This window comes from Astyanax mexicanus, chromosome 17 (assembly GCF_023375975.1).
Source record: "Astyanax mexicanus isolate ESR-SI-001 chromosome 17, AstMex3_surface, whole genome shotgun sequence".
In the NCBI taxonomy this organism is placed as follows: domain Eukaryota; kingdom Metazoa; phylum Chordata; class Actinopteri; order Characiformes; family Acestrorhamphidae; genus Astyanax; species Astyanax mexicanus.
In genome coordinates, this window is record NC_064424.1 from 35391932 (window position 1) to 35419265 (window position 27334).

At 38.6% G+C, this 27334-nt stretch overlaps 1 protein-coding gene across 1 annotated transcript; it reads right to left on the bottom strand.

The window, feature by feature from the left end:
• Window positions 1-390: 390 nt before the first annotated feature.
• LOC103039932 (polyunsaturated fatty acid lipoxygenase ALOX15B-like) lies at window positions 391-25349 on the bottom strand. The gene is made up of 14 exons (XM_022676364.2): window positions 24433-25349; window positions 22313-22520; window positions 21237-21318; window positions 19247-19366; window positions 18562-18668; window positions 18301-18470; window positions 14652-14795; window positions 13641-13844; window positions 8261-8347; window positions 7546-7718; window positions 5671-5792; window positions 4595-4695; window positions 4341-4511; window positions 391-2732 (listed from the first exon to the last, which is right to left on the bottom strand). The coding sequence occupies exons 1-14, from the start codon at window positions 24553-24555 to the stop codon at window positions 2553-2555; spliced, it is 1992 nt and encodes a 663-aa protein (XP_022532085.2). The 5' UTR covers window positions 24556-25349; the 3' UTR covers window positions 391-2552.
• Window positions 25350-27334: the final 1985 nt, after the last annotated feature.

The window sequence follows — 27334 nt, forward strand, 5'->3', positions numbered from 1 at the left end:
TTTCGTGTGTCGCTGCGCTTCCCCCTCATTGTGTTTGAGGCATCACTAGTTGATTGGGGATATACAGCTGAGTAGCAGCTGAATGGGTGGGACAATTGGCCAGATGAATTGGGAGAAAAATAGGAGAATTTTTTTACGGAAAATGTAGATTTGTAATGGCCTTTTCTTTGAAAAGCAATTAAAAATACTATTACATTTATTTACTGGTGAAAAATGACAGATTTTTTTTTTTATTCAGCATTTGGCTAAAATTTCATTTTGTTTAGTTGCAGCACCTTCCGATTTGGTGCATCTCTAATTTACAGAGAGTGAACAAATCTATTAAATCTCATTTTAAATATAAAATTTGAGAAAACAAAATAAAAAAAAAGTTAATTTATTATTATTTACATCATTAAAAAATACAAAGGAGTAAATTCACTAAAACACAAAAAGACTTAAAGCATAAATGTAACATGTAATAAGATACATGTGAGATTTTCAGGTGCTCTAATGAAAGGAGTATAATTAATAGCAATAACATATATTAAACTTGTAAATAATAATTACAGAAATAAGAAAATAAATTCAGATGTTTGCTGCCCCCTGGTGGAATATCAGTTCATTGCATGCACCAATTTTTAAGCATTTTATTCCTCATTCATATGTTTAAATTTCTTTCTTTCGTTTTATAAAATACTTTTCTTTTCAAGTAGCAATTCAATTAACTTTCATTTTAAGATGTTTTAAACATTATTGCTTTTGTTTTCTTTATTTATGTCTTTGTATTTGTATGTGTTGCCAATGTGTATGAAACTATACAAATATGGTTGCCTTGCAACCTTACCAGAAAAATATTTTTAATATACACTATACAATATATATTTTGGAACTTTGTCAGAAATTAAATAATACAAACAAACGAACAAGACAGTATTTGTTATACTTACTGTATTTTTCACACAATGTGCCCTGGATTATAAGGTTGACTATCAATAAACGTTTATTTTCTGGTCAATTTTCATACACAAGGCACACTGGGTATATTACACAACAAGAATAAGTAAGTAACATGATTGTTACCATGTTTTTCTTCTCATTTAGCAAGTCTCATTAAATGGTACGACCATATGAAACGCTTACAGAGGTCAAACTTTTCACAGTCATCAGTGTTATTGTGGTATTCCTATAATGTACTGAGAAAAAGCCCTGGCCACCTCCATCTACTGACTACTCAGGCTATACTAATCTCCATCTACTGTCTACTCAGGCCACTCTCACCTCCATCTACTGTCATCCCAGGCCACTCTCACCTCCATCTACTGTCACCTCCATCCACTGTCTACTCAGGCTATACTAACCTCAATCTACTGTCACCTCCATCTACTGTCTACTCAGGCCACTCTCACCTCCATCTACTGTCACCTCCATCTACTGTCTACTCAGGCCACTCTCACCTCCATCTACTGTCACCTCCATCTACTGTCTACTCAGGCCACCCTCACATCCATCTACGGTCTACTCAGGCCACTTTCACCTCCATCCATCTTCACCAGGTCTTAATTCTGTTTCTGCCCTGATAAACACCACAGTTCTGTGTTCACAGTTGTTCTTATGCTTAAGTTTACACCCATACTAAGCACATACTCTTGAAGACTTTTGCAAACAAGCAGTTACATCCCCTGATTTAGATTTTGTATTAGTATAATTGAATATGAGTTTATTCTAACCACTGCAAATCAATACACACTCATAACTGTAAATATATATGTATATAAATTAAACAATCAAATTAAACCCATTTCAAGAAAAACAACTTAATCCAGTGGAATGCAAAAGTTTGGGCACCCCTGGCCATGTTTACTGAAAATGTGAATAGTATAAGATTATAAGATGAGCTGATCTCTAAGACATTAAGGTAAAGATAAAATACTATTTTATTTTTGTTTAATCAGCATTAGTGAAATATTACAATTTTAGAGTGAAAAAAAGGAAAGGAGCACCATGCAAAAATTTGGCTGAAAAAATTGAATTTGCAGATTAATTAAATTGTTACGGCTATGTTCGGCTTGTTCAGATCCATCTTTAGGAAATGGCCAGGTGATGCCAAATTCAAGTCTTAATAATGACCATATTTAAATTTCAATTGCAGTGTGAAAACACTTTTGGGTAAAACAAATTTTACTCTGAAATAAAAATGAGCAAGTAATCTTGATTAAAATCCCAATTCTGATCCTGGAGGGTGAGAAACAGCGCACGCCTACTCTGATACTCTTTGGGAGTAATGACGGGAGAGAGTACCACCAACCCCACCAAGAGAGAGAATAGCCAATTGTGCTCTCTTAGACTCCGGCTGCTGGTGGTGAAGCGGCATAATGTGGGATTTGAACTTGTGAACCTTAGGCTATAGTGTCAGCATTCTTGTCTGCTACACCAATTGTAAAAGACTTAAGAAAAAGGTAAGGTTTAATCACTTACACAAAACACAAAAAAATGTTAAATTAAATTCAGGCTCTCAATCTGCATATAAGGATATGCAACTGTCAGAGACCCCCACTGGTCAGTCCAGCATTCTACAGAGCAACACTGTTATCCACAGTTGTTGGGTTTAAGTAAAGGTAGCCAGGTTCAAGGGACTGGTTCTTGTTTTCATCTTCATCCTGTAATATTTTGAGAGCTTTCTGAAATTCTTCAATATGGCCACATGGTACAGCCTCGCTGAATAGCTCCTCCCTAAAATTTCCAAGCTGGTACTGCAGAAAACAAAGACAGGAGGAGGGGTCACTTTTTTGTTTCTTCATTACAGCAGAAAAAAATAACAAAAAATAACAGTTTAACGGTCCTCACTATAATGCTTGATTTTATATAGATCATATTGATTATACTGCTTTGCTGTTTGTAAAGGTTTCCACTGTATTAAAAACTGCATTCCTTTTTATTACTGGTTAAAAATATCTGACTTAATGTGAAGGTTCCACTACATTTAGATTGCATCAGATTTTTCTGGACTAAATTAACAGGGTGTCTACAGGTTTGACCAAGTGCAAATTAAGACATTTTAAGACTTTTTAAGACCATTTTCCAAATAAAATTAAGACCAACTCGCACGATCATACATGTTAAAATAAAAAAACAACTGATTATTTACGTTTAATCTAGCTGTATGAAAACTTCAAATGTCAATGCACAAGACGGACAATACGAGACACAAACATTAGAATTTTCTCACTGTACAGTATACACAATGAAACTTTATACAAAACAAAATTCAAACACCTTTCTAAGGATGTTTGTTTGATTTTGTGATCAGGCACCTTAGAACAGCTCTGTGATGCATTTGTTTTCACAGTCCAGTAAACATTTTTATTGTAATTAAATACGAAATGCAAGATATTATTTGTCTGTTTTAATAAGCACAATTTTTAAATACCTTATACAAATAAGAGTGAATAATAAACATAATAATAATAACAATGACAACAATTATTATTATTATTATATACTTAAAATATATATATATATATTGTATATTTATATATTTATTGTATATTATATTTAATATATATATGTATAATTTATTCTCTTATCTGTATTAGGTATTTTAAATATGAGAATGAGTAAATAAAATAAAAAAATATTATTACATTTAATTAAAAAATTGTGCTTATTAAAACAGACAAATAATATCTTGCATTTCGTATTTAATTACAATAAAAATGTTTACCGGACCGTGAAAACAAGTGCATCACAGAGCTGTTCTAGGGTGCCTCTCTTCTAGGGCCCTACATCTGTTACAGCCTTGCTTTATGACACCTCCGGAAACAGAAACATAGTGTGATTTTTACTCCACCAGGTGAGTGAGCCTGAGTGGACACCTGCATAAGTTGAAGTTGTTTAATCACTTTTTAATTAATCTCTCTCTCACTATGTTACAAGCGCGCTCTCTCTCTCTCGCGCGGGCGTTATGTTTCAGTCTCTCTCTCTCGCTCGCTGTGTCCTATGCTCTCTTTCTTGCTCTTTTCATATACTTAATAGCAGCGTAGCATGTGTACGCAGCACTAAGCGTGTGTAGTACGCATGCCGGTGTTTAGATTTGCGTACCATTTCGTACGCCTGGGAAATGAGACTGGGTTGGCACTGTATGGCTAACTACCGATTTCCACCGCCGAAGTTCAACACATGGCTGACGGAATTATCCCCCCCTAAATTTAGCTCCGCAAATTTAAGACATTTTGGTTGAAAATTTAAGACAAAATAAGACTTTTCAAGGCCTTATTTGACAAAAATGAAATTTAATACCATTTAGGACTTTTAAAGGATCCGCGGCCACCCTGATTAATTAGTCCTGGTTGTAGACTCACGTGGTCAGAGGACTTCTTGCTCAGCAGATAAAGGACAGCTATGGCGTGGATGGTGATTGTGACGTCAGGCAGGGTTTGAAATATGGTTTCCTCTGTGGTCACACCTTTCTTACATTGTGGGGGGAGCCTGAGGGCGGTCGGCAGATTGGGCATCCAGCCCCCGAAATCAAACTGGAGAACAGCAGAGAGAGAATCAGAACCAGCTTTTAATCAGATTCAGATAAAAACCCACCCAGAAATGGGGTTTGCAGAACCTGGCCGTTGTTGACCGCAGCGTGCTGAGCCGACACCGTGAAGATCACCATCGTCACGAACTTGATGAGCTCGTCCACTGTGCTGAAAGACTTTGGAATTCCTGAGGAAAGCAGAATTCATCAGAAATGTTGTATACAAAGAGTTTAAAACCAAACCACCTGTAATGACCCTCCATTCCTCTGGACTAAACACTATAGAACATTTGTAGTCCTAAAACCTTTGAACTTCAAACACCTGTAACACCCAACCATCAATATGGGGGACCACTTGGCAACACCTGATCAACTATCTGAACATCATAGCGACCACCTGCATGGAATACCATGGAAACTTCCAAACAACCACCTAGCAACACCACAGAAGTCCCTAAGCAGCATCACGCAACCACCAAAACATAAAAATGACCTCGCTACACTGTCATACCTGGCAACCTCTAAACAACACCATAACAACCACCTAGAAATCAATTAAAAACAGAACAGCAACCTTATATTAACAATCTAACAACAGCCTGGCAATGGGATACATCCTGCACTTATTTTACGTAATTATTATTAGGTATCCAACAAGTGTCTGGTATCGACTAATAATTAGGTACCCACTAATTATTTAGTATCCACTAATTATGTAGTTACTCAATTATACATGCATAATACCTAATAATAATTCAGAATCTATTATAAAGCTAATAAATAACATGTAATTTTAAGAATGTGCCCAAATACAGGCCTTTGGGCTTGAAAAGGCACAACATTTATCAACTACAAAAACTAAAAAGAAATGTGTCTCCATGTATAAAATGGATACAATCTGTGCACTCGATCTGGTGCAACATGAAAAAACTGTACAATATTGATAACACTGCAACATAGAACTGGAACACTGCATTAGGATAAGGTGTTAAACAGTTACTGTAGAGGTGGATTATGTAGAATTTGCAGCAAATGTTGCTGATATGGATTGAGCCAGTTTTCCTGTAAGTCATAACAGGAAAAGACTGAAGCTCAGTGTAAAATATGAATATTTGATATGATTAATAAGGTGCAGTAATAATTAGATGCAGCAGAATCCATACCACTCTGTTCTCTTCCCAGAAATCCAAAGTTAAATATTTCACTGATCCAGTTCTGCAGTTCTGAGTCTTTCTTCACGTCCTCAGCGCTGAGATAGTAGCACTTCACAACTCCATCAGCATACCTAAAGTATACAGACAGACATTACATACTCATATTTAGGCCAACAAAAAAATACACACATGGACAAAATTGTTGGTACACCTCAGTTAATAAAAGAAAAAGACAGAGGGAAGAAGAAAGAAAAAAGACACAAGTTCACAGAAATAACTTGAACCGGACAAAGGTAATAATAAATCAAAATTCTATAAAAATGAACAAACAAAAATCTGACACTGATTGTAAACAGTGGTTCAACAGATTATTTTAAATAGTAAACTCATTAAACAGGCCTGGACAAAATGATGGTACTCCTGATAATTAATAATGTGACCAAAGGGACATGTTCAATCAAGGTGTGTCCACTAATTATCATCATAGGTGTCTACACACTTGTAATTAGTCAGTGGATCTATATATAGGGCTACAGGTCATCACTGTGCTGTCTGGTGACATGGTGTGAACTACACTCAACATAGACCAAAGAAAGTGAAGGAAAGAGTTTGGAGTCTCAAGAGATTAGAACGAAAACTATAGACCAGCATCTTAAAGGTAAAGGTTATAAGACCATCTCCAGGTAGATACAGTTGAACATCAGCTCTATGTTTACAGATGGCAAAATCTGTAAAAAATGAAGCATATCAAGAAAAGAACCCTGTCTCTACTGTGAAACATGGTGGAGGCTCTGTTATGTTCTGGGGCTGCTTTGCTGCATCTGGCACATGGTTTTGTGAATCTGTGCAGGATGCAATGAAATCTCAAGACTATCAGGGGGTTCTAGGGAGAAATGTGCAGTTTGCTCATGATGAGTAGGGCCAAAAAACCTGCTGAGAGGTTAAGAAGTTTCATTGACAGTAACAGGACTCGGTTGATTGCAGTGATTGCCTCAAAAGGTTGTGCAACAAAATATTAAGTTAAGGCTACCATCATTTCTGTCCAGGCCTGTTTCATCAGTTTGTTTTTTCAAATAAATGTTGCAGCATGGTTAAAAAGCAATGTCTGACTTTCATTTGTTAATTTTCACAGCATTTTTATTTATTATTACTTTTGTCAGATTCAAGTTATTTCTGTGACCATTGTGGGTTTTCTTTCATTAACCGAGGGGTACCAAACAATTTTGTCCATGTGTGTACATGTGATAACAAGCAGTTTAATAATTAGTTGAATAGTTGAATAAAGAATTTAAACCAGCAGTCCCTACGTTTTTTTCTTTTAAATGAAAAAGAGTATTTTGAGTGAGGAGGAGACAAAAAAAATTATACCTGCAAAGCTAAATATATTAATTCTAGCCAAAACAGCTTTTGCTGGTTACCTGAGAAAGAGTGGCACTGGTAAAGAAGCTGATACAAGAGCTACTGTAAACATGGAGATATCAAAACAGCAAACTCTCAAAATCTTCATCTGGTCAGTCATGCATTGTTAGGCAAAAGAAATGAAGAATTGGAACTGAAGAGAGCTCTATGGCATCCTGTGGCATATTTGCCCACAGATTAGACAATGCTCTCTGGCTGATAGATGGCCAAGATGGCAAACAATAAAACAAAATGACCATCCTGCTTCTCTTAGTTCAAAGATGTGCCAGAAATTCTGTCAACTGAGCAGAATGTCTCAGAGTGCATCATAGAGGCATGTTTAGCAGTCCCTCACTATGAGGTTCACTACCCGATAGTAGCCTCTGAATGCCTTTTTTTAGGGCAGGGCAGTGGGTAAGCACTTTTATGTCCTCCTGTTGTATGTATAAATATATATATACATTTTAGAGATCATTCCTACTGTACTTTTTGATGATGTCCCAGAGCTTTTGGGCTTCGTCTCTATAGAAGTAGTTGGGGATGTCCTCCAGACCTCTCTCCTTGATATTTTCCGGAAGACAGAGGGAGCTGTAGGTCAAGGTGGAGAAGACATTGGGCAGATATGTCTTGACTGCATCTTTCTGACCTATTGAAGTGAACTGGCAGAAACAAGTAAAGACAATAATTGATTAGCAACATGGGGTATGGAGCTAAAAAGCTGGTATTTGAATAGTATTTGAATTTGCTTCTGCAAACATTAGTGAAAGAATGGGTCGCACTCAGGAGTTCAGTGAATTCTAGCACTGTGGTACCATGATAGGATGCAAGACCTGTGGAACAAATCCAGTGGAGAAATTTTCTCAATACTAAATATTCCACAGCCAACTGTCACTGATATTATAACAAAATGGAAATGACTGGAAATGACAGTAAATCATGCTGTCAGCGTAAACTGACAGAGCAAGTCAGTTGATGCTGAGGAGCATAGTGTGCAGAGCTCACCAACTTTCTGCAGTTAAACACTATAAATCTCCAAACTTTATGTGGCCTTTAAATTATCTTAAGATTAGTAGAGTGTAGAGAGATTCACGGACTGAGTTTCCATGGCAGAGCAGATCCATCAAAGCCATACATCAACAAATACAATGCAGATGAGCGGCTATTTTTGGTAATATAGTTTTTTACTCATGAACATTCATACCTTATCGAAAATCCCTCCAGGTGAAATCAGCAGGTGTCTGGCCATGATGTTGATCTGCAGTGTGTAGAGAGTGTGGGGCTTCAGGAGCTAAATATGGAAAGCAGTGTCATTGATAACATATAACAACATATAATTTTATTTTATTGTAAAATATCATTATATCCAAAACAAATAGAATTGGCTGGATAATTAATAGCCTTAGCCAACTATTAACCATTAATAAAAGTAACGTTTTTTATCATTATCATTCATATGCTCTAAAATATGAGGTGACACCCTCTGCAGCGGTTAGGAGCTCATAACACAGATTTCCATACAGAGGTCAATTGTAGACACTTTCAGTTTTCATATAAGCCACTGTGTGAATTTAGAAATTTGATAATATTTTGTTAAAAATATTTATTATTGAAGTCGAAATAAAATAAAGCAGTCCAAATAAAATAAAAAAAAGATGTTTTTAATATTTTAGCCAATACAGTCTTTAAATTTAGTATACATACATTTTTATTTATATAATCTTATTATATTATTACCCTCAGGCTTTTATTATGAAGCTCCAAATGGTGAATTGTCACTAATGGCTAACAGCTACTTGGCAATGAAAAAAGATGAACAGTGCTGTGGTTAAATTTGTGAGATTTGTAGGCTCTGGAGTTTAACAACAGATGCATGGCACTGTGCTGGTTAGATTAGTAGGTTCTGGTGTTTGATAACAGATGGATGATGCTGTGCTGGTTAGATTAGTGGGTTCTGGGGTTTGATAAGAGATGTATGATGCTGTGCTGGTTAGATTAGTAGGTTCTGGGGTTTGATAAGAGATGTATGATGCTGTGCTGGTTAGATTAGTGGGTTCTGGGATTGGATAACAGATGCATGGCGCTGTGCTGGTTAGATTAGTAGGTTCTGGGGTTTGATAACAGATGTATGATGCTGTGCTGGTTAGATTAGTGGGTTCTGGGGTTTGATAACAGATGTATGATGCTGTGCTGGTTAGATTAGTAGATTCTGGTGTTTGATAACAGATGGATGGCGCTGTGCTGGTTAGATTAGTGGGTTCTGGGGTTTGATAACAGATGTATGATGCTGTGCTGGTTAGATTAGTGGGTTCTGGGGTTTAATAACAGATGGATGGTGCTGTGCTGGTTAGATTAGTAGGTTCTGGGATTTGATAACAGATGTATGATGCTGTGCTGGTTAGATTAGTAGGTTCTGGGGTTTGATAACAGATGGATGGTGCTGTGCTGTTAGATTAGTGGGTTCTGGGATTTGATAACAGATGCATGGCGCTGATTAGTAGGTTCTGGGGTTTGATAACAGATGGATGGCGCTGTGCTGGTTAGATTAGTAGGTTCTGGTGTTTGATAACAGATGGATGGCACTGTGCTGGTTAGATTAGTAGGTTCTGGGGTTTGATAACAGATGTATGATGCTGTGCTGGTTAGATTAGTAGGTTCTGGGGTTTGATAACAGATGGAATGCACTGTGCTGGTTAGATTAGTAGGTTCTGGTGTTTGATAACAGATGGATGGCACTGTGCTGGTTAGATTAGTAGGTTCTGAGGTTTGATAACAGATGTATGATGCTGTGCTGGTTAAATTAGTAGATTCTGGGATTTGATAACAGATGTATGATGCTGTGCTGGTTAGATTAGTAGGTTCTGGTGTTTGATAACAGATGGATGGCACTGTGCTGGTTAGATTAGTAGGTTCTGGGGTTTGATAACAGATGGAATGCACTGTGCTGGTTAGATTAGTAGGTTCTGGGGTTTGATAACAGATGGATGGCACTGTGCTGGTTAGATTAGTAGGTTCTGGGGTTTGATAACAGATGGATGATGCTGTGCCGGTTAAATTAGTAGGTTCTGGATTTGATAACAGATGTATGATGCTGTGCTGGTTAGGTTAGTAGGTTCTGGGGTTTGATAACAGATGGATGGCACTGTGCTGGTTAGATTAGTAGGTTCTGGGGTTTGATAACAGATGTATGATGCTGTGCTGGTTAGATTAGTAGGTTCTGGGGTTTGATAACAGATGGAATGCACTGTGCTGGTTAGATTAGTAGGTTCTGGTGTTTGATAACAGATGGATGGCACTGTGCTGGTTAGATTAGTAGGTTCTGGGGTTTGATAACAGATGTATGATGCTGTGCTGGTTAAATTAGTAGGTTCTGGGATTTGATAACAGATGTATGATGCTGTGCTGGTTAGATTAGTAGGTTCTGGGGTTTGATAACAGATGGATGGCACTGTGCTGGTTAGATTAGTAGGTTCTGGGGTTTGATAACAGATGGAATGCACTGTGCTGGTTAGATTAGTAGGTTCTGGGGTTTGATAACAGATGGATGGCACTGTGCTGGTTAGATTAGTAGGTTCTGGGGTTTGATAACAGATGTATGATGCTGTGCCGGTTAAATTAGTAGGTTCTGGATTTGATAACAGATGTATGATGCTGTGCTGGTTAGGTTAGTAGGTTCTGGGGTTTGATAACAGATGGATGGCACTGTGCTGGTTAGATTAGTAGATTCTGGTGTTTGATAACAGATGGATGGCACTGTGCTGGTTAGATTAGTGGGTTCTGGTGTTTGATAACAGATGCATGATGCTGTGCTGGTTAGATTAGTAGGTTCTGGGATTTGATAACAGATGGATGGCGCTGTGCTGGTTAGATTAGTGGGTCCCGGGGTTTGATAACAGATGCATGATGCTGTGCTGGTTAGATTAGTAGGTTCTGGGATTTGATAACAGATGCATGGCGCATTGCTGGTTAGATTAGTAGGTTCTGGGGTTTGATAACAGATGGATGGTGCTGTGCTGGTTAGATTTGTGGGTTCCGGGGTTTGATAACAGATGTATGATGCTGTGCTGGTTAGATTAGTAGGCTCTGGGGTTTGATAACAGATGGAATGCACTGTGCTGGTTAGATTAGTAGGTTCTGGGGTTTGATAACAGATGTATGATGCTGTGCCGGTTAAATTAGTAGGTTCTGGATTTGATAACAGATGTATGATGCTGTGCTGGTTAGGTTAGTAGGTTCTGGGGTTTGATAACAGATGGATGGCACTGTGCTGGTTAGATTAGTAGATTCTGGTGTTTGATAACAGATGGATGGCACTGTGCTGGTTAGATTAGTGGGTTCTGGTGTTTGATAACAGATGCATGATGCTGTGCTGGTTAGATTAGTAGGTTCTGGGATTTGATAACAGATGGATGGCGCTGTGCTGGTTAGATTAGTGGGTCCCGGGGTTTGATAACAGATGCATGATGCTGTGCTGGTTAGATTAGTAGGTTCTGGGATTTGATAACAGATGCATGGCGCATTGCTGGTTAGATTAGTAGGTTCTGGGGTTTGATAACAGATGGATGGTGCTGTGCTGGTTAGATTTGTGGGTTCCGGGGTTTGATAACAGATGTATGATGCTGTGCTGGTTAGATTAGTAGGTTCTGGGGTTTGATAACAGATGGAATGCACTGTGCTGGTTAGATTAGTAGGTTCTGGTGTTTGATAACAGATGGATGGCACTGTGCTGGTTAGATTAGTAGGTTCTGAGGTTTGATAACAGATGTATGATGCTGTGCTGGTTAAATTAGTAGGTTCTGGGGTTTGATAACAGATGTATGATGCTGTGCTGGTTAAATTAGTAGGTTCTGGGATTTGATAACAGATGTATGATGCTGTGCTGGTTAGATTAGTAGGTTCTGGGGTTTGATAACAGATGGATGGCACTGTGCTGGTTAGATTAGTAGGTTCTGGGGTTTGATAACAGATGGAATGCACTGTGCTGGTTAGATTAGTAGGTTCTGGGGTTTGATAACAGATGGATGGCACTGTGCTGGTTAGATTAGTAGGTTCTGGGGTTTGATAACAGATGGATGGCACTGTGCTGGTTAGATTAGTAGGTTCTGGGGTTTGATAACAGATGTATGATGCTGTGCTGGTTAGATTAGTAGGTTCTGGTGTTTGATAACAGATGGATGGCACTGTGCTGGTTAGATTAGTAGGTTCTGGGGTTTGATAACAGATGTATGATGCTGTGCTGGTTAAATTAGTAGGTTCTGGGATTTGATAACAGATGTATGATGCTGTGCTGGTTAGATTAGTAGGTTCTGGGGTTTGATAACAGATGGATGGCACTGTGCTGGTTAGATTAGTAGGTTCTGGGGTTTGATAACAGATGGAATGCACTGTGCTGGTTAGATTAGTAGGTTCTGGGGTTTGATAACAGATGGATGGCACTGTGCTGGTTAGATTAGTAGGTTCTGGGGTTTGATAACAGATGTATGATGCTGTGCCGGTTAAATTAGTAGGTTCTGGATTTGATAACAGATGTATGATGCTGTGCTGGTTAGGTTAGTAGGTTCTGGGGTTTGATAACAGATGGATGGCACTGTGCTGGTTAGATTAGTAGATTCTGGTGTTTGATAACAGATGGATGGCACTGTGCTGGTTAGATTAGTGGGTTCTGGTGTTTGATAACAGATGCATGATGCTGTGCTGGTTAGATTAGTAGGTTCTGGGATTTGATAACAGATGGATGGCGCTGTGCTGGTTAGATTAGTGGGTCCCGGGGTTTGATAACAGATGCATGATGCTGTGCTGGTTAGATTAGTAGGTTCTGGGATTTGATAACAGATGGATGGCGCTGTGCTGGTTAGATTAGTAGGTTCTGGGGTTTGATAACAGATGGATGGCGCTGTGCTGGTTAGATTAGTGGGTTCCGGGGTTTGATAACAGATGTATGATGCTGTGCTGGTTAGATAAGTAAGTTCTGAGATTTGATAACAGATGCATGGCGCATTGCTGGTTAGATTAGTAGGTTCTGGGGTTTGATAACAGATGTATGATGCTGTGCTGGTTAGATTAGTGGGTTCTGGGGTTTAATAATATATGGATGGTGCTGTGCTGGTTAGATTAGTAGGTTCTGGGGTTTGATAACAGATGGATGGCGCATTGCTGGTTAGATTAGTAGGTTCTGGGGTTTGATAACAGATGTATGATGCTGTGCTGGTTAGATTAGTGGGTTCTGGGGTTTAATAATATATGGATGGTGCTGTGCTGGTTAGATTAGTAGGTTCTGGGGTTTGATAACAGATGGATGGTGCTGTGCTAGTTAGATTAGTAGGTTCTGGGGTTTGATAACAGATGGATGGTGCTGTGCTGGTTAGATTAGTAGGTTCTGGGGTTTGATAACAGATGGATGGTGCTGTGCTTGTTGGTTTAATAGGTTAAACTCTTAAAGTCTGGTTAAACACTGGGTCTTGCCTTGCTGGCCATATAAAATGCTTTCTGAGGCTACTTTGTGTAGTGTACCTCTTGGTGAGAGATCATTGGCTGCTGGACATGCCTCTGTGATGCAACTAAAAATAAACTGTAAAGATGCTCACCTTGTACAGCGGGTGAGCTGATGGCAGGTTGCGGAGGGTTGCGATGGTGAAAACCTCAGCCAGCAGGTGAGTACGCAGCAGGTGGAAGTTGAGCTCATGTTCGTGGAATTCTGCATTCCTCACAAAGATCTTTGCCAAGAGCCAATCCCACTGGGAGTCAGTGGGCAGGAAGATGGGATTGTTTTTATCCGGCTTCTGGAGCAACTGTGGATGTTTCCAAACTTATATATAAAGTGTTTAATATTTGTTCATAAATATAGCAACACAGTACAGGTTGTTTATTGATTTGATCAGCAACATTTTTAACTCAAACATGAAGACCCAACACCTTACACCTAGGTTGATGTGGTTGTTTATTATCTAATCAACAATATGACACAACCACGAAACATTTTGCTGAGTTAGGCTCCCAATACCTCTGAAAGGCTCAGCTTTCTGGTTTCCCAGACATGAGGTACACCCGGGGTAGTGAACAGTTGTTGTGACTGGTAGCAGTTCATGTTAGCATGCTATAACATGACAGGATGAAAATGGTTGAAATTACTTAAAATACCTGACCCTACTATGCTAGTGGTGGTGATAACTTACAATGCTATGGTAAGCAAACCTTACTGAAGCTCAGTGATTACCGTAAATTACCTGGAAAATTAGCTTTGTGTCTTCTGGGCTCTGAACTGTCGTCATTTTTAAAACTTACTGCCAATATTACGTATTGTTTTATACTGTCTCTGCTCATAGAGAGTTTTAGAAAGATTCTGAGGCTTTTTAGGCTGTGCAGCACCTAATGCTGATTCTGCTGAACCAGTTAGCTTTCTCAATTCCATGGATGCAGTGCACTGTCTGTCTGCTGTTGTGTGTGTATTCCTGGTAAACTGGGATGTGGAAATAGAACTAAGGAATTAGCAGGGATCGGGATCAGAATCTAAAACCCACAGTGATTTCCACTCTATTAAATATACTGGCTGAAGCTCTGCTGTCAAGATCTGCCAGTGCTTAAATCTACAGACGTACCTGTATAGCGATGGGTTTGAGAGTTTTCTCAGGGGTGCTGTAGAGCAGGCAGAGTGGAGCAGCCAGATACTGCTGTTTCCCATCAATCTTATTTCCCTTAAATCCCTTCAGGCGTTTATAATCACAGAGGAAGATATTTCCTTTCTGCAGAACAAAAACAAGAATCACAACTCGGTTAAAACTCGCTGGAGAACATTAGGGTTATTTCTCAGTATTGGTTCACGTTCTCATGTTCTTACCCAACATCATCTTTTGCTTCCCAAGTGACATTCCATTCCTCAAGAATACAATTACAGAGGACAATTTTAATTACTATATTTGAATACATTTTTCTTATACTGCTCCCAACACTAGAAGGTTAAAAACTAGCACATCCCTCCCCAATACATGTAAATTCACCACCTCTTTTCCAGAATTCAGACTGGTCACATTTATCTCATAGATATCACATCCACTTCATGTTCACCTCACATCCACTTCACATTCACCTCACATTTACCTCACATTCATATCTTATCCACCTCATTTACACATCACATTCATCTCATATACAACCAGTGTTGGGAAGTAACGGATTACATGTAACGGCGTTACGTAATCAGATTACAAATTATAAGTAACTGTAATCCGTTACAGTTACTGCTTCAATAAATGGTAATCAGATTACAGTTACTCTGCTAAAATTAAAGGATTACATTGCGGTACTTTCCTATTTTTTTGCTCTTCCAACACTGACAAAACGCAAATAACATTTTGCGGTGAATCGCTCTGATATGACAGGGAACTGTCTGCCCCTCCTCCCGTCTCGCTGCACACACACACACACACACACACAGGGAGGAGGGGCAGACAGCGGCTCCGCTCACACAACGAGACGAAATTAATTGACATTTTGGTCAACGAATAAAAACGAGACGAAAATGTTTGGCAGGGACGAAATCCAATCAGAACTGATTTAGTTCTGTGAAAGGTAGTGACCAGTTAGGAAGAGATCCAATCACTGCTACTTTAGCGAAGGTGGAGAGGCGGGACAAGCGGGGTAGTCATCCAATCAGTACCTGTTTTTCCTGCAGTAGCGCTGCGCGCTCAGTTACAAACCCGGGAATTAACCTGTCGATACTTACGGAGCTCGACTGGAAGTTAACTCGACAGTGTTCAGCAAGGAGAGAGAGAGAGGGGCGATATATTTCTCCTTTGACGTCGCAAAAAAACAAGATAACGTGTAAACCGTGTGGAGCGACTCCATCTCCGGTAAAAACACCACTAATCTTTCAGCTTCTGCAGACCAGAGTCACACAGATCTCCATGCAGAGATCCGAGTATTAATGCTGATGTTATTTCATGAGCAGATGGTGTGTTTAACTCGGCAGTGCACTAAAACACAGAACTGATACAGAACTCACTCATTAAGATCAGATCATCTGTTTAGTCTCACAGTGGGAAAGATATAGCTAGTGTTAAATCAGCAGCAGGTCAGAAAGAAACTCAATAATATATCCAAAATAAAACAAGTGAATCTCTGAACCCAAAAGTCTGTGTAAAGTTCCTTACAGCACTTTCTCATAAGTTTCTCACTTTAACTCATGAAGTCTCTCAGTATATCCTGAGAGCATCTCTACAGCACAGTGTGTGAATGTGTGTTTTTGATCTCATTTATAGACTGTAGGTCCAGTAGGAGTGCTGGGTTAGTGCTGGAGATAAAACTAGATCATTTAAAAGCTGTTTTTGCATCTACAGCTCTGTTTAAACTATAATTAACTATTCAGTTGTTTTATGACCTGATTTCTAGAGCAAAAATTTAAATGTAAAATATATATAGTCACACACCTATAATAATAATAATAATAATATACATTAAATCATATATAAATATATTTCACATTCAAACATTAACAATATTACTCAATTGGTTATTAAACGTTTCATTTTGTATACATGTAGAGTTAATAATTCAAGGGAACTGATGAAAAAAGCATTTACATTTACACCCTTTACATTTTAGTCAACTAAATTTACTGTAATTTTAGTAGACTATATTCTTATGACATTAAGTTGACTAAAACTAAGTCGACTAAATTACTGAATTGTGACTAAAACTAAATGCTATTTTCGTCACAAGACTATGACTAAGACTAAATCAAAATTTGTTGTCAAAATTAACACTGGTGGCAAACCTGCAAGTAGATAGCTTACAGTTGTTGTTACATTGTTTGGTTTTAAATTGTTTTATCATCAATTTATAGACGTGTTTCATAAAATTGTTTGATGAAATGGTTTCATAAGTATTTTAATAGAGTGATTGAAAAGGCTGTTTTATTTGTTTATCTATTTGTTAACTGGAAAGAAAAATAAAAGGATAATATGCAATATGTGGTTGCTACATTCATTCAGGCTTAAAAAAAATGACAATATTGTAAGTAATCCAAAGTAATCAGATTAGGTTACTCACTTGAAGTAATGTAACTGATTACGTTACAAATTACATTTTGAGTGATGTAATCAGTAATCTGTAAGGGATTACATTTTAAAAGTAACCTTCCCAACACTGTATACAACACATCCACCTCACATTCATCTCACATCCACCTCATTTACACATCACATCCACATCACATTCATCTCATATACATTACATCCACTTCGCATTCCCCTCACATTAACCTCACATTCATCTCATATACAACACATCCACCTCAGATCCACTTCACATTCACCTCACATCCACCTTCTATTCATCTCATGTCCAAATAACATCTATCTCACATCCAACTCATTTACACATTACATCCACCTCACATTCATCGTACTTCGACCTCATATTTATCTCATTTTAATCTCACTTCCACCTCACATTCATCTCACACTCATCTCATATACATCACATTCATCTCACATTTACCTCACGTCCACATCCCATCCACCTCACATTCATCCCATCCACCTCACATTCATCTCATATACATCCCATCCACATCACATTCATCCCATATACATCCCATCCACATCACATTCATCCCATATACATCCCATCCACCTCACATTCATCTCATATACATCCCATCCACCTCACATTCATCCCATCCACCTCACATTCATCCCATATACATCCCATCCACCTCACATTCATCACATATACATCCCATGCACCTCACATTCATCTCATATACATCCCATCCACCTCACATTCATCTCATATACATCCCATCCACCTCACATTCATCCCATATACATCCCATCCACCTCACATTCATCCCATATACATCCCATCCACCTCACATTCATCACATATACATCCCATGCACCTCACATTTATCTCATATGCATAAATAAGTATTTGAATGCCCTGCAACTTTGCAAGTTCTCCCAATTAGAAATCATGGAGGGGTCTGAAATTTTCATCCTAGGTGCATGCCCACAGTGAGAGACATAAAATAAAAATAAAAAAAAATACAGAAATCACAATATATGATTGACTTAACTGCACCCCATGCTATTTTATGCAGGCAGAATAAATCTTCCAGCCTTCTGTTCCTGTGTGTGTGTGTGTGTGTGTGTGTGTGTGTGTGTGTGTGTGTGTGTGTGTGTGTGTGTGATTTCTGCGACACTGATCCCAAGTCCACTGCATATGCATTGTTGAGTTCAAAATCACCGTCATTTCCGTCTCCAAACTGCTCCCCTCCAAAGAAGACCTGACCATGTCCTCAGTGACGGGAAAATTGCTGGGCAGCTTGGTGCAGCGCTCAATCAGCATGGGGTTCAATCCATTGAGCGTCTGATAGCCGAAGAACTCATCTTCCTGCCAGTGCTGCTGGACGTAAGCTGTAAGAATACGTAGTTTATATTAATCAGACCTGATCAGACTGCTAGAGCCCGAATAGATAATATTTATTTAGAACTCTGAGAAACTCACCTCCAGCCTTGTTGGGTTTGGGGTGACGGAGGATTGATTGAAGTTGGTTGAAACTGCGCCATGATTCTGAGCAGCCTATCAAACTCTCAAGCTCCAGCTCAGCCAGTCTGAGAAACACAATGGTAGCTTGATTTAAGAGATATTATTAATAGCAGCAGAGAATTTTTTTTACGTAAAGAAGAAATGCTAACCTTAACTCTAACCAACAGTTAAATATTTTTAATAAATAGAATTACATTTTTTTAGATAATGATTAAGCTATTTTTCACCCTGCAATACTGGAAAAACCCTGCCCTTTTAAAAAAGTAACCTTTACCATGGTGAGGTTGACACACAACCTTAACAATATTCATTTCACTTAATATGAGAATATTAAAATATGAGAAAATATTATCTTAGCTTAAGTTGTTTCTGTTGTGGTAAAATATCACGGTAATTATAATAATTTTAGAAAATCAAAATGTATTTTCGAAACAGTACATAGTCACATGGAACAATTTAGCATAAAAGTACAAATAAAATGGGAAAATAAAATAATTTTGTTGGAAAATATATTTTCTGTCTAAATATGATAAATAATTTTAGTAGTTTTAAGACTTCAAAAGGCACTGATAATTACCCATTAATTGAGATTTGTTGGTAGTATTATATAATGGTAACATGAATTGGATTAATTGGATCTTACACTTTCACAGCGGTGAACATCATTTCCATGTCCTTAGTGAATGAGAATCTGACCTCATTCGGTAAATTAGAAGCTGAATCTGCATCAATGCTGGAGGGTAAATCTGAATTTTTCTTCCACCTGCAGGACAGAGATAATGTTAATGAGTGAACGAGGTAGACCAGTTGGTAGACAAAATTTACGGAGCAGATTGAAATTTTTAAGATCTTCGTGAGAATTATGACTGTAAGATAAATCACATTTTAATCATTATTGTGATATAAATTTTTATGATATATACATTAAAAGAGCTATGACAACATTAATAACTGCATCACCCACATACTGCAACAAAGAGAGCTCTTACACACTCACACGACATAAGGCTGGAGGAAGAGTGAGGCAGAGAAAGGCAAGGTTAGGCAGAGCGAGATAAAGTAAGGTAGAGTTAGTTAGAGAAGGCAGAGTGCAGTAGGGTGAGGTAAAATGAAGCAAAGCGAGATAAAGTAAGGTAGAGTTAGTTAGAGTAAGGCAGAGTGCAGTAGGGCGAGGTAAAAGGAGGCAGAGCGAGGTAAAGTAAGGTAGAGTTAGTTAGAGTAAGGCAGAGTGCAGTTGGGCGAGGTAAAAGGAGGCAGAGCGAGGTAAAGGAAGGTTGAGTAAGGCAGAGTACAGTAGAATGAGGTAAAAGGAGGCAGAGCAAGGTAAAGTAAGGTAGAGTTAGTTAGAGTAAGGCAGAGTGCAGCAGGGCGAGGTAAAGGGAGGCAGATTAAGGTAAAGTGAAGTAGAGTAAGGCAGAATGAAGCCGAACAAGGTAAAGTGAGGAAGAGCATAGTTAAGTAAGGCAAGGTGACATAGAACAAGGTAGAGTGAGGTAAAATGAGGTAGAGTAAGGTAAGGGCCCACAGTGAATGCTCACTTTAACTACTTATCCTGGGCAAAGTTAGTACAGCTAAGCCACTTTTTAAAATTGAATCTTAATTCATCAGTTTCACACAGGGGTGTCAGCGGGTCCTGATCAATGCCAGTACACAAGGAACGTGAGCGAAAAAATAAAATCAGGATTTTCATCTCTCACTACCACGCCCATGGTTTCACATCAATATTGTTTTTTTCAACGACGTTTTCACACATCAGATTTGTTGTCCACATCGTTTGTAACAAGTTAAATTTATGTTTGTTTTGGGTGAATTTTATAAAATTTTTAATTGGGTTTTTGTGAACCCTAGTGGCAAGTTACGAACTGCAGCTATGCTACATTGAGCCACTGTCCCTGAGCAGCAGTATATGATTTTAAATCAAAGAGGCATGTTCGACTTTAGTGGACACCACTGGCACTTCACAATGACATATGACATCATAATCTCATAATTATAAAGGCGGCTGCAGGATTCACCCGCAGTACAGCTTTATGACTACAGAGCTTAATCCCCTTTGGCTAGAAACTCCCCTCTCACACCTGTGTTCATTGTAAAAAATAAAAATAAAATATAAATCTCTAAATTCTCTCTAAAACTGTGGACTGCAAACAAGAAAGCTTGTTTTATCGCCATTACTGTTATTATTATTATTATTATTATTATTATTATTATTATTATTATACGGGGGAAATGCACACCTAAATTATAAACCTAAAAATATATAACATTTAAATATTAAGTAGGCCAGGTAGGTTTGAAAACAATATTGAATCGCTTTGTTATAATATTATTTCCTCTCATACAAATAATACACAGTACTTTGTGCTTATAATTTCTCCTGATAGTAACCTAGCTGTTATCCAAAGGTGTTATTGTAGCTTATATCCATGCAGTTTAATGCTTTAGTATCAGAGTGCTTTCTACAAGGTGAGGCGCAGCTGTATCTCGAACATGCCTAATGAGATTATTATTAATTGAAGTAATTAATTAATATATTAAATAAAAGACTGAAATTGGGTGAGTACGTGGGTGTACCTGTTGTTTTTTGCAATGAAACTGATTAAACAGGTTAAACTGATAGCAAATACACTTACCTGAAGTTCTGCTGCCTCTCTTCGAGCTCCTGTTGCCTTTGGTAGCGAAGGGTAATTTCTGTTTCATTCTGGACAAGTGAAGCTACACAAAAAATGGATTACAAATGGATTATTTTTTTTTACTCAGCTCAGCTATCTTACTGGCTACTTTAGCTCAGCTCAGCTACCGCTTACCAGCTATTCTAGCTCAGCTCAGCTATTGCTTACTGGCTGCTTTAGCTCAGCTAAGGCTAACGTTAACTGTCTATTTTAGGTTAGCTAATGCTTACCGGCTACTTTAGCTCAGCTCAGCTAACGATTACCAGCTATTCTAGGTCTGCTCATCTCTCGCTTACCGGCTACTTTAGCTCAGCTAATGCTAACTGTTTTTAATTAGCTCAGCTCAGTTTACGCTTACCAGCTACTTTAGCTCAGCTCAACTGACACTTACCGACTACTTTAGCTCAGCTCAGCTAACGATTACCAGCTATTCTAGGTCTGCTCAGCTCTCGCTTACTGGCCACTTTAGCTCAGCTAATGCTAACTGTTTTTTTTTAGCTCAGCTCAGCTTACGCTTGCCAGCTATTTTAGCTCAGCTCAGCTAATGCTTACCAGCTACCTTAGCTCAGCTCAACTGACACTTACCGGCTATTTTAGCTCAGCTCAGCTAACGCTTTCCAGCTATTCGAGGTCTGCTTAGCTCTCGTTTACTGGCTACTTTAGCTCAGCTAAAGCTTATTGGTTACTTTAGCAGTTCACAAAACATATAATAATATTTATCAATCTATTTATTTCCAGTATGATTTCTAATACATCGATTACTTTTATTGGTATTCCGGGTCGTGGTGCTATGTTGTGCAGTGAGAGCTGTGTTTCTAAGAACTGTCAGCTTGTTTCTGAGAGCTGAAAAAGCATTTCCTTATAATCAGCCCCGCCCCCAAGTTTGGATTTATAGTGGGTCATAGTGAGTCAAAAATAGAAAAATAAAAAATAATGCTGGGGCACATTTTAAATATTAAATGAAGGCTGTAACTGACTAAAAACTGTATTTCTGTTTTATTAAGACATTCCTGTAATAAATCAGTAATATATCTAACCCTTGCTGTTCCGGAGAGAGACGATTGGCTTTTTGCTGTCCAGCCACTGGTAACAGGGGAAGACGACTTCATCTCCTTCAGGTGTGGTCACCACCAGCTTGGCACAGAACCAGTCCTTAAGGAAATGCAGAAAGCCTGACCTGGCCTCTAGTTCTACCAGCAGGACGGTGCCAACATTGTTGTCACTGCACACTGTGACTGTGCGCTCCTGTCAGAAAAAAGAAAAAAAAAAACAGTTTAGTATTATATATACATAGAAAAATAAATAACAATACAAACTTATACACCATACTTGTGCTGGCCATAGATGGAAAAGGACACACACTGCGCTGGAGCTGCTTTTAGTGGATTCCAGTGAACCCATCTGACTGGCTTTAGTAATGAGCAGTGTAGCTTCTGTGTTAGAAACAGTTTCACACTCTAATTGCCTCTGTGCTAGCTAATGCTAACCGTCTACTTTAGCTTAGCTTAACACTAACTTAGCTACTCACACACCCAGCTCTATGCTATCTAACGCTAAGCAGCTACTTCAGCTCCATTCTGCTAACTCAGCTACTAACACTGTGCTATCTAATGCTAACCGGCTACTTTAACCCAACTTGGCTAGCGCTAACTTAACTACTCATAGCTAGCTCTGTGCTAGCTAATGATAACCGGCTACTTTAGCTCAGTTCGGTTAACAGTAACTCTCAGCGGATTACACAGCCAGCTCTGTGCTATCTAACGCTAAGCAGCAACTTTAGCTCTACTCTGCTAACTCAGCTACTAACACTGTGCTATCTAATGCTAACCGGCTACTTTAACCGAACTCGGCTAGCGCTAACTTAACTACTCACAGCTAGATCTGTGCTAGCTAATGCTAACCTGCTACTTTAGCTCAGTTCGGTTAACACTAACTCTCAGCTGATTACACAGCCAGCTCTGTGCTATCTAATGCTAAGTGGCTTCTTCAGATCCACTCTGCTAACTCAGCTACTAACACTGTGCTATCTCATGCTAACCGGCTACTTTAACCCAACTCGGCTAGCGCTAACTTAACTACTCACAGCTAGCTCTGTGCTAGCTAATGCTAACCAGCTACTTTAGCTCAGTTCGGTTAACACTCTCAGCTGATTACACAGCCAGCTCTGTGCTATCTAATGCTAAGTGGCTTCTTCAGCTCCACTCTGCTAACTCAGCTACTAACACTGTGCTATCTAATGCTAAGTGGCTACTTCAGCTCCACTCTGCCAGCTCTGTGCTAGCTAACGCTACCCGGCTAGTTTAGCTCAGCTCAGCTAACGATAACTCAGCTACTCACACAGCCAGCTCTGTGCTAGCTAACACTACACGGCTAGTTTAGCTCAGCTCAGCTAACGATAACTCAGCTACTCACACAGCCAGCTCTGTGCTACCTAATGCTAACCGGCTAGTTTAGCTCAGCTCTGCGAACTCAGTTACTCACACAGCCAAAACCGTGCAGAGTTTTTAGATCACTATGATCAAGCCAGTTAGTTCTACCTAAGGTAAAGCGTAAACACGGAGAGGCAGCATTTAGTCACTGTTGTTAAATGGAATCTGTTGACAGACAGCACCAGAAGTGTCAGCACACTGAACACCTTTAAATCCAGACTAAAAAAGTTCCTGTTTGAGCAGCTTTCAGCTCAATTTAAACATGTCTGTACTCCTTTTTTCTCATTCTTATTTTTAATTTTCTTTTAAATATTTTTCTCCATCTTTGTTTTGTATTATTATATTTAATGCTTCCTTAAAAACAGTCCAGCCCTGCATGTAACGTCTCTCTAATTGACTCGTTTTTCTGAGGATTTTCTTTTACTAGCTACTGCAGACAAAGGAGGAAAAGTTTCATGTGCAGCAAGCATATACAGCTCAGAGAGACCTATAATATTTCACAAAGAACAAGAAAAAGTGGATTTTAGCAGAATTAGACCTTTGAAATTGAAAAAAAAAGTTTCTTTTTGTTAGGGTGTGCCACTATACATGCTTGTCATTAACTTTACCTATAAAAATGATTAAACTACATACCTATTATGACATTTCTCCAACTCTATCTACAAAATGAATGAATGAATTAATAAAATAAACTCTATAATGCAAGAAAGCAACGTGTCAGAACGTACCGATGAAAGTGGGCTGTGGAGAACCTGGGGCTTACTGTTGCAGACGCTGCCTATCAGCCTGATGTAGATGGTGTCCAGGGTGAGGACAGTGCTGTCCAACACCTCAACCTTATACTCCACCATGATCACTCTGGTCTTACACAGTTAGACGTGTGAGAGAACACTGAAGACACTGTAAAAAGGTATATTATTCCTGCACTACTGGCAAAATATTAGGACTTTTTAGCTTATTAAATCTGGTGAAAACCCTTGCCTTTTGTAATACTTCAATACATAATAACAGAAAAAAATATATATTTTCTAGCATCATGCGGCCCTGTTAGGGTGGTTTGTGGGGGAGCATACATTTTTGCACCCCATTCATTGTTATGGAAAAAAATGTGGTAGAAAAATCTCAGCTCTAATTACAACTCTAGTTTCATTTCTAATACATAGATATCTTGGAAATAGAAGAGTTAAAGAATGGAACTGACCTGAAGCTTCTACTAGTGGGCTGAAGAGAAAAAGAAAGACTTCTGTATGCCTTTTAAATGTTTTCTCTCAGAGGCGTGACCAAAACATACACCAATCAAAACCATCATAAATAAAAAACTATCCAGATAAATCTCTCCACCCAGATAAAGTGCATTTAATTGTGGTTAGATTAAATGTGGTTGGATTTCCATAGTCATAGGAATCTGCTCAACAATAGTGAATCCCCTGGACTGAAACTGAAAACTGTGATCACTTTAAAAGACATTCTATTTCCAAAGATGTCTCATTTTCCTCAATACTATACTTCTGAATTTGTATTCTATTGTTTTTCAGTTACCCGGGTAATAAACATTTTTGGTTGTCAAATTGAAACATTTATTTTCTTTTACACTTTATGTTAAATTGAGTTGATACTTTTTCCTTCCAAACAGACTTTTGTTGGTTCAGGTCTCTTACTCTTTTGGTTTCCCTGGCTCTAGTTGAACCTAGTATATGTGCAGTATATTTGAACCAGCGATTCATGCAGGACATCCTACGAACAAATGTGTTGCTTCTCACGGCAGGTCTTTCAACTGACATTTTTAAGCGGGATCATGCTCATCCACACACAGCAAGAGTTTTCCAGGAAAGTCTCTGACAACATTTCCTTGGCCTGCCGGGTCACCAATTAAGCATTTAAGGGACCACCTGGAATGCCAGCTCCAGCAACCTATGTACGAGTTTGCAGGATCTACATGCCCACTTGCAACATCTGTGTGTAAATGCTCTGCAGGATGCCATACAGAGCCTGTACGCCTCCATGCCCATCCGTATCTCATATCCAGACTAGAGGTTCCCAGGGTACTAGAGCCTTGTTTAAATTGTACAGTTTTATCATTGTATTCAAACATAAATCATTACATTCACACATAAGCTTCATTCTATTACAAATGTGTATGTTTATATGTATGTATTTTGCCAAAAGTGAAATGGCTTCTGAGATCTTATTTAATGGGGTTCCAGAATCAACTTAATTAACACAGACACTGCTGTGCTATTTTCTACTATGATTCTGAGCTAATTTCTGTTCTGTTTTCCCTTCAGTTTTTTTCTCTCAGTTGTCTGTACCATTGTTTTCTCTATTTTCCTTTCACTTTTTTCCCTTTCCATTGCAACACTGTAATTAACCATCCAAGACCAGCCAAAAACTGCTTAGTGCTAATTTTTGGTGTACTGCTAAAGTTATGGTGTTTAAATAATTAATATTAAAATTAATATTATTTTAATTAATATTATTATTATTATTAATATTAATAAATTAATTAATATTATATTTTTTTCTTTATCTTCTTATTGCTATATTTTATTTACATTTATATTTTAACAGATGCCCTTAGAGACCAAGCTCAAGCTTTGAAAATATTTAAAACCATAGGAGATTTTTTAAAAAGATTAGTTAAGGGTTTATTTGAAAAGATGAGTCTTCAGTCTGTATTTGAAGGCAGCGAGTGACTCTGCTGTTCTGACACCCAGTGGAAGTATGTTCCGCAACCATGAAGCGTGTAGGTTTGACGCCAGGCTGGTTTGGGTCATGAGTATTTTTTTTTTGTGAGAGACAGTTGGTTGTAGATGGAGCATTTAAGAACCTTTAGAGGAAAGAGAGCAGAGATCATTGGTTTGTAGTTGTTGCATAGAACATCCGGCAACCATAGGGTGGCTGGAGAGGATTTTGCTGGCATGGAAGAAAAAGGAAATAGAAGGTTGATGGAAGAGGACAGAGATGAGAGAAAAGTGTTGGCAGCAGTTTCCAGTGGGAGGACAAGGACTCAGGATGCAGAAGAGTTGTCTGGATGGTTAAGGCAAGGGGGGTTGTGCAGATTGCAATAAGTAGTGGAAGATGAGGAGGTTGTGTTAGATCCAAAGCTGGAGTAGGTCTGATAAAGACCAGGTCTAGAGTGTTTCCTGATCTGTGCACTGGAGTAGACTCCTGTTTACTCCTGAAGCCTTATGTTACCTTCTAGCGGCTGTGCTTCTCTAGTGAACATCGCCTCGCTTTGCCAAACATACAGAGTTTCCCAATGGTGGAACAAACTACCATCCACTACCAGAGCAGGAGCATCCCTTGCTATTTTTAAGACTCTCCCAAAAACAGAGCTCTTCAAAGAGCACTTTTTCCCTTTAGCCTCCTTTAGACCCTGTCCTTAATATTGTTTTACCTTGAACTTCTTTGTCTTTTATTACTAAACGTCAGAAGCATGCAGTGAATAGTGGGTACCCCTTCTGCAACCACCCCCCATACCCCCCACCCCGCTGCCGACCGACCGACACATAGATAAATATTACAATAACTGAATATTCTCTGTCTTGACTTAGTTATATTAACTTAATACAAATCAACAGCCCACAAATACAGCTACAAACAAAAGCTGCACATTGAAGGACGGCCTTT